At 24.8% G+C, this 8,838-nt stretch overlaps 3 protein-coding genes across 3 annotated transcripts; all 3 read right to left on the bottom strand.

Annotated features, from left to right (window-relative positions):
* VNE69_02264 (putative SP-containing protein) lies at positions 1-663 on the bottom strand (the record flags this gene model as incomplete). The annotated part of the gene is made up of 1 exon (XM_065472818.1): positions 1-663. The coding sequence occupies one exon, from the start codon at positions 661-663 to the stop codon at positions 1-3; it is 663 nt and encodes a 220-aa protein (XP_065328890.1).
* A 3,037-nt stretch (positions 664-3,700) lies between these two features.
* On the bottom strand, positions 3,701-4,372 carry VNE69_02263 (uncharacterized protein; the record flags this gene model as incomplete). Its single annotated transcript, XM_065472817.1, has 1 exon — positions 3,701-4,372. One exon carries the CDS (start codon positions 4,370-4,372, stop codon positions 3,701-3,703), a length of 672 nt encoding a protein of 223 aa, XP_065328889.1.
* Positions 4,373-7,362: 2,990 nt separating this feature from the next.
* Positions 7,363-8,046, bottom strand: VNE69_02262 (putative SP-containing protein; the record flags this gene model as incomplete). The annotated part of the gene is made up of 1 exon (XM_065472816.1): positions 7,363-8,046. The coding sequence occupies one exon, from the start codon at positions 8,044-8,046 to the stop codon at positions 7,363-7,365; it is 684 nt and encodes a 227-aa protein (XP_065328888.1).
* Positions 8,047-8,838: the final 792 nt, after the last annotated feature.

Here is an 8,838-nt window from a genome sequence, read left to right as displayed (position 1 = left end):
TCATGGCGATGAAGTTTGTCCAATCTTTTTTTCACTGTTAGAAATAACGGCTTCTAGGGACTCAATCAAAAAATCATAAACTACCGTGTCCAAGATTTGTATTATTTGCCATTGACAATCACATTTAGTTTTTAGTACCATGCTTTCAACCATAGCATTTTTTAATTCATTTCTCTTTTGTTCCTCTAACTCAATAAACGAAAACAAATAAATTAGCTTATAACACTTAAATGCCAACGATTTAAGTAACAAATACGCATTAATTTCGTTATTTTCTTGTTGAATATTTTGAATATAATTTTTTACATACTTATGAAAATTTTTAAAATTAAAAATTTCTCGTCGTATTGTTCTGTAACTTATCATTTTCCGAATGATTTCTTTAAACGGGGTAGACTTTCCGAATATGCGATAAATATATTTAGATGCAACTCTTAGATCTTTATAATCAATTTGATTAAAGTTAAATATTTCAGCATTTGAAAAGTAGGCCGTAGCATTACAAGAAGTATAATTCAAAGGATCTTTATATGCAGGGCTATCATCAACGTATTCAACGGTATCAGTATAAATAGTTTTATTTGTTTTTACCATTGATTTTGCAATAAGATCGAATATTTCTCTTCCTGCTTCACAAATATTAAAAAGAAATAGAAACAGCATTATGGGACAAAATATTTTAATTTTATATTGTTTAAAAATATAAATGACTTTATAAAGAATTTGTTCAAATTTGATTATTTTTAGATTATCATGCCTTTCGCATTTGTATTTAACATAATTTTTATGGTAAATTAAAGTGTGACATGTTTAATACAAAACCTAACCTTCTCTTTTGGTTTATTTTACAATCTAACTTTTTTATTTATTATAACACAATTAACAGCTAGGTTGTATTACTAAATGTTAAGTTAATTTTATTAACGTGTCCTGTTTGTTTTTTGCGTGCTAATAAACTTTGATTTATATATTAAATGTGGAAACAAATGGCAAAACAATATTTTAGATAGATTGTATAAGTCTCTAACATTTCGATAATTTATATTTCTTTTCAAATAGTAACACAAACCCGTGTCTGCAATTAATTTCATCTAAGTTCATTGATTTTTTTTGCTAAATCTTTCATAGTTTATCTCGTATAGTAAATTAACTTCGTAATATTAATTTTAATTAAAACCTATGAAAAAATTTTAATCTTTTTTGCAATTAAAGTATTAAATCGCGATTTTCTTATAAGGCATGTTTAGTTTTTCAACCGAGACAATATAAGCCAATTTCATATTTTCATTGATATTTTACACATATTCATCTTCAGTAATCCATTTAATGACATCTTGATTATTTATCTACACATCTTTCAACCATGAAGTTATATTAGAATTAGTTTTATATCTACATACTCATATCTACAATTTCTAGACTCATAATTGACTAAAAAATATCATAGAGAGCACCAATTAACATTTTATTATAACACTTATAAAATTTTACATATTTTCAAGTAATAAGAGTCTGCATTTTTTTTGCCATTAAGATGCATTTCACAACTTTACCTAAACCTAAGCAGTTAAAAGTATAAGAATAAATTTTTTACCTAACGATAACATGTATCTATTTAAATTTTTAAAATAATTTGATAAATTTTACTAAAGAACCTCTTTTAGAGCTCATCATGGATGAAATCCGATATAATATGTAAAAATATTATATTGTTTCCATCAAAGTACTCAAAAAAATTAAAAATCTGATTATATAGCTTAAAAATAGAATAAATATCGGCGTAGTCAACTGATACTTTACTTGTTGAAGGTATTTTTTTTTTAGACCTAGATTATTTAGTATATGTGTCTGTTTAAGTAACGCCAGATTTTTTAAGAAATTCCTCGACGCTGAAGTTTTTTTGTTTATTTAATAAATTTTTGTATCTTATTGAATAATGCAACTTATTATACAATAACGCTTGTTTAAATAATAAACAAGTAAATAAGTGATCAATACAAATATTTAACATCATTTGGGTATTGAAAAAATGCTTTTATATTTAATCATAGAATTTCCATTAGAACAAATAAATGATAGTTGCTGCGCTAAAAATTTTTTAAAGTGTAAATTATTGAAAGTAAAAAATATTTAATTTCTAAAATTTGTTTTAAAGTAAATTATTTATCTATTGTAAAATTAGATATTAAATATGAGCTACTAATATAAAAATAATAGAATTATCTAAAAAAAATCTGTAAAAATAAAGTACATGTTGTTCAAATTCGACCGCTTTTAAATTATTAATAGCGTTCAATTATTTATGTATGAACATTTGAAAATATTGTTAATTGGATGATGCCCGCTTATTCAATAATTTAAAATTACACGAAAAAAAGTATTGTATAAGCTATAATAGAAGAAAATACATTCGATATTTACGTCTTTTTAGAAACAATAAAGCCCTCTAGAATGTTTCGTATAAGGTATGTAATGTAATTTCTTGATAATATACTAGAAATCATACGGATAAATTTTGAAAAATATGCTTGATTCTTACATATTAGATTGGCCCAAAGGCAAGCATACAATATAATATTTTTCTTTCTTGTACATTATCCTGGTAGAATTAATAGGTGCCAAAAAAATTTATTTTTAAGCTCATTCTATGTTAAATAACAATAAAGTGGAAACTAAAACGCCATGAAATTTTTTATATTTCGTCTATTATATGGATCTACTCTCTTTTTAAGCTCAATGTTATTAATGTCTATAATCAATATTACAAGATATTAGAAAAGAAATTTTTTTATTTTGTCTGTAGCCGTAGTATTTGAAGTAGTATAAAAAAACTACCGTTTCTAACATTTAAGTATTTATGATCATCGAATATGTATATTATTTGAATTATTGAATTTTCGGTTTTTATGAGAAATACGAGTTTGCCCGTTGGCTGTGCATAACGCGTTATTATACAATTAAACGACGTTATTCATACGAAAACTCGGAACTGCGAACATTTACAATATATGCTTAAATATAGACAAAATACTATTATTATAATACGAAATCTACATGTAGACACTACAAAACATATACATTTAATAGACAAAATACATGTTCATCTTCAAATAAAAAATCTACTACACGAAGAAAGAATAGAGCACATAAAGCTATTGATATGGTGTTATGATAATAACACATCACAAAAACTAAAAAACTAAAAAAATAATGGTATCTAATGTAAAAGCTAGAACTTTAAAGTCCAACAATAAAAATAAAAAAACTCAGCGTTTATACTATTAAAAAATCAGTTTAAGTTCTAAAATTAAAAATAATAGCGCAAACACTAATTATGTCGATTTCAAAAATAGTACAGTACTTTTTTCTGACATGGCGCATAAGAATTATATACAGTTTTAATTAGGTTATAACTATATGATTAATTTCCAATATAAACACACAATATCCATATCAAGCAAAACGACATTAGAAATACTTACAAGAAATATGACTCTGAACTGTACTACTTAGGTCTTCATATGACTAAAAAGCCAAGATATTTTATATGCATTTGTCTTATACATATTCAGATTTATATTTTATTATTTTTTTTATTTTGAATGAGTTTACTTATAATGAACTCTTTCATTTCACAATAAACCAGGAATATTTAATATACAATAAAACAAAACGTACCAACAGAAATACAATTAGAATTTTAATTAAATTTAGGAAGCACGAAGTGTTTTTTTTCATTTCCATCTTTATATACAACAGTTTCCAGCGCCTCAATTAAAACATCAAAAACTTCAGTTTTCAATATTTGTGTTATTTGCCATTGACAATCATCTTTAGTTTTTAATAGCATGTTTTCTACCATCACTTTTGTTAATTCTTCACTCGTTTGTTCATCTAAATCAATGAATGAAAGTAAATAAATGAGTTTATAACACTTAAATGCCAATGATTTCAAAAATAAAAACTTATGTTCATAATTATATGATTGTCTTATATTATTAATATAACTACTTACATATTTATGAAAATTTTTAAATTTAAAAATTTCTCGTCGCAATGTTTTTGAATTTTCCATTAGTCGAATTATTTCTTTAAACGATTCAGACCTTTTGAATATCCGATAAATATATCTAGACACAAATCTTAGATCTTTATCATCGATTTGCTTCGAGTTGAGCACTTCCATATGTGAAAAGTAGCCATATGTATCGCAAGCTGTATAATTAAAAGGATCGATATATACATTAGTGCTATCGACGTATTCAACAAAGTTAGTATAAATTGTTTCATTAGTTTTAATCATTTGTTTTTCAAGAAGCTCGAACATTTCTCTACCTGCTTTACAAGTATCGAAAAGAAATACAAATAGCATTATGGGTCATAAAATTTTGAACTTTATAGTTTTAAAAAACGATATTAAAGATTTTTGAGATCATTAATCTATATGTAAAAGCCTCTTCTTTTTCGGTCTTTGTATTCGCATGTTTTCTATATAAATTTAATCAAGACTGTCAAATTTTTATAAAAACCTTAATCTTACTTGGGATGGTTTATTGGGAATTTCATCATTGTAAATATATTTAAACACATATGTATTTTACTTGTAAACTAAGATTTATTTTTTATAGACATGATACATTTTTCTAAATAAAATTGATTGTGTAAGTTCAAGCACTTAAGTAAAAAATAAAGTAAGGTAAACATTTATTTTTAATGTTTTATAGACGTGTCTTACACTGAAAAATTTCATATTTTTTTACATAAATTTCAAAGATTCGCGCTGTGATTTTAATGTGGCTAATGCATCTAACTTTCTACATAACACTTGCTATTCATACTTAAACATGTAAAAGTTTGGCGTTTAAAGATCACTTGCAGGAATTTAACTTCGATTGAAGCAAAAGAGTGCAAATGGGCTTAAGATGCACCATTTCACTAGCTCTTAAACTCATAAAAAACTTGCCTTTATCATACATATATAGCATGTGGTGCATTAATGAATGCATTTGAACTATTATCTAAACACATTTGACCAATAAAAAATTCAAGATTTTTATTTTTTCATTTACTTAACTCTTATCTGCAATTCTCACAACCACAATCTTCATTCAAGCCTTTAGAGTGCAAAATGATACTTCTATGACATTTAAAATACTATAAGTACATCGAGAAGCTTATATTATATATTTTTTGATCCTAATGTGGATTCCTATTTAATCTAAGTTGCCGTGATTAAAATCTAAATACTTGAACAATTTTAACACAAAAAAAACGCTCGTTATATGAAAGAGCCAACACATATTAATATTTAAAAATGAATTTTTGGCAATAAAACTATGTTCCCTATATCAACACAATGCTTTCAGCATCTAAGGTAAAAAACAGTCGAAATATCAATGAATGTGAATTATAATATATACTAAATTTGATGTAATTGTATATTTTGTCTTTTGTTTCAAAATATATTTAATTCATAGTAGACTACCTATTAATTTTAAAAATTTTAGGTAACTTTAGATTATTCTAGAATAAAAATGTTTGTATTAATGATTTGTATTTATTTAATGAATTTTTACTTAGCTACATTACACATTAACAGTTATGTAAAATCTGGTGTACGAATAAAAAAATAATTTAATATTAATGTTTAAAGATTTTTTATATATAAAATTATGTTAAACTTCTAAACTCATTTTTTTCAGTTACATAACACAGACAGTTGAAAGAATCAATAATATGTGTTAGAAAGTGTTAAAAAGTATAGTAAGGGATATATTTATAATTTCTGAACTTTTTTCTTGATGTTAGTTAATTCACATATATAAAGGTGCGTAATATTTATGATCTACAAAAGAAATGTAGATTATTATATTTTAGAGCGGTAATTAAATAAATTCGCTCTTTGTTCCAAATTAATACTAGTTTTTTAATAATAATTGTTGTTCGACCACTGTTTTATGTAAAATCACTAGATCCCATTATTGTTATAATAATATCGCAATTAAATAGGGTATAATACTGCACCCAAACGATGCGTTGTTATCATAATAGAAAACATTGACTACATATAAGACTAATTAAAATCATACAAATATCTAAAAGGCCAAGTTAAAATTTATTACAATTTTAAAAAAACTAAATAAATCATTTCAATAAATTTTTTTACAAAATGATGATTGAAAAAAAGATTATTTTATTCCCGAGACTAAGATTAGACGGAAGTAATTACTAACTGAAAGAAGAATTTCTTGTTTATCCTGTGCGTTTTCCACTGACCTAAAAAATAAATAATTGATTACAAAAAAAATTTAAAAGCTCATTCTACGTTTAGCTATTTCCAAGACAAATTAGCAGAACTAGGTCCTAATGGATTTTAATATTCTCGTAAATTGTATCTTTTCACATAATCTTTAGGTGTATCTTTCCGTACAAGTATTTATATCGATTTAGTAAATTATCAGAAAAAAAAATTAACATCTTTTGATTTTTTTGTTGTCGGTTATAGTAGCATTAAAAAAATTTTTTACATACTTAATTGTACATAAAGCATTAAAATATTATATATTTAAGCTTGCTCTATGATTTACTATTTATATCTACGAAGATAGGGATATTAACGATCTTAGACTTTTTCTTTACTAATCAAACACACAATATTATTACATTAGTATGTCTGACATAAGCAGATAAATTCTTTGTTTGGATATAAATACTTGCAAATAGTAAAAAATATCGAGACACAAAAATTTACTATTTAACATCACAACTGAATTACTGAAATAAAATAATAATTAAAAAACGTCTTGCTTTCCCATGTTGATTTGCCACGCGAAAAAAAATTGTGCAAAAAGCTCCTTTACATTACTTTGACCAAATACGGCAATTACATTAAAAACTCTCAAATGAATTAAATTGCAAACAGAAGGGACTTAAAATATAATAAAAGAGTATATCAAAGGTATAAAATACAATAACGTGTAGATATCCATTGACACTAATGGTGTCTATTGAGTTGTATACAAAGCAATAATTTCCCTAAGGCATTATATTACTGATTAATGACAAATAAGTATGAGTGTAATTCTTATGCGACAATAAAAACGATAATCGAATACAAGGCGCCTATGGCGACATTCAAATTCCTCGTTAGAAGTAACTTCGATACCATAAAAATGTTTACTATAAAAAACAAAAGTAAACTTAAAGAATTTTTATATCAGATTAAAATTCATTTGATATATTTTGATGGCAGTTGTAATACATGCCTATAGAAAAATAAATAAGTAGAATCTACTAATAAAAATCTCATGAAAAATTAGGTTTTTATGAATACAAAAATTTATAGAAAAAATACAAGTCAAATTAATGTTTTTTATGAAATTCTTCAACTGTATATTTTCTTGATGAAATGGTATCATCGTCCATAGCTATTTCGCACGCCCTCATTAACCTTTCTAAGTTATCATTTCCCATTATTTGCAGTATTTGCCACTGGCAATCCCATTTAGTTATAAAATCTTTGGATTTGTCCATTATATTAGACACTGCCCTATACGTCTTAACGTCTAATTCGAGAAAAGAAAGTAAATAAATAAGCTTGTAATTCATAAATGCCAACGATTTTAAGAATAAATATGGATGTTCTTCATCATTTATTTGCTCTGTATTCTTAGTATAACCCAATACGTATTTATGGAAATTCTCAAAATTGTCAACTTTTCGTATTAAAGGTTTGAACACTAGCATCTTTTTAAATGTTTTCTTATAGGTTTTATCTGCTCTTAGAAGATAATAAATAAATCTAGACGCAGCTTTTAGATTGTTATAATCTATAGTTGTTAAGTCAAGCATTTCAACATTAGAAAAATATTCGGTGGCATTACAGGATGAATAATTTAGTGGATCTTTGTAAATAAATCCATTTGGAACAATTTCAAACGACTCATTATTTATTGTTTCATTTGTTTGTAATGGCATGTTTACCCACTGATTAAATAATTCTCTGTCTGATGCACTAAAAATTTGAAAGAGGAATAAAAGTAACATAAGGGAGAGAAAAAAATCAATTTTTAAAATAAAGTATTTTTGTAAAACTACTTTATTAGCATGTGAAATTAGTAGAAATAAATCTTTATAAAAAAATTTACCATTTGAGTCACTGTGTTCTCGCTATTTTATGAAAAGTAAGGTTTGACACATGTCATTTTATTAAAAATAAGATAAAATTCAAAAATGGATTGTACTTACAAAATATAAAATATTTTTATGCCGTTATCGCGGTTTTTTATTATGAAATATATTAATTATAAAGATAATTGGAAGTATATTTTTTGAAAAATTAAAACTGTACTTATAGATTCTATCTAGGCGACCTCAGTGTCTGTACGCTTTGTTTTAATATTTTATATGTTTTTAGCATTATAAATAAATCATGTCTAGTTTTTTATAATTTTACGTAGGAATTCGAATATAGTATTCTAGTTTGTTAGTATTAAACTTTTATATGTAAATTCATATTAGAAATTTGTCTTATAGAAATAGTAATTATAAAATAAGACTTTTTAAATACGGTGTGCCATTTGTTTTTGTGTTAAACATATTTAATGCAAGCATTATTAATAAAAAAGTATATCACTCGTTAATATACAAAAAAATCTATACTTCTAAAGCCTTCGCGTTTTCTTATTTCAGATAATATTATTTCGACATTTATTATAGGATAAGTTGTCACTTTATCTACATCTTACGTATGACATTTTACGTAGGTTACTTCGGAAAGCAATGGTTCAACGTTATTATATATATTGACTACGTTTGTATAATATGTTTCTTATGGAT

The sequence above is a fragment of the Vairimorpha necatrix genome, chromosome 2, assembly GCF_036630325.1.
Source record: "Vairimorpha necatrix chromosome 2, complete sequence".
Classification (NCBI taxonomy): Eukaryota; Fungi; Microsporidia; family Nosematidae; genus Vairimorpha; species Vairimorpha necatrix.
This window is presented reverse-complemented; position numbering and strand designations above follow the sequence as displayed.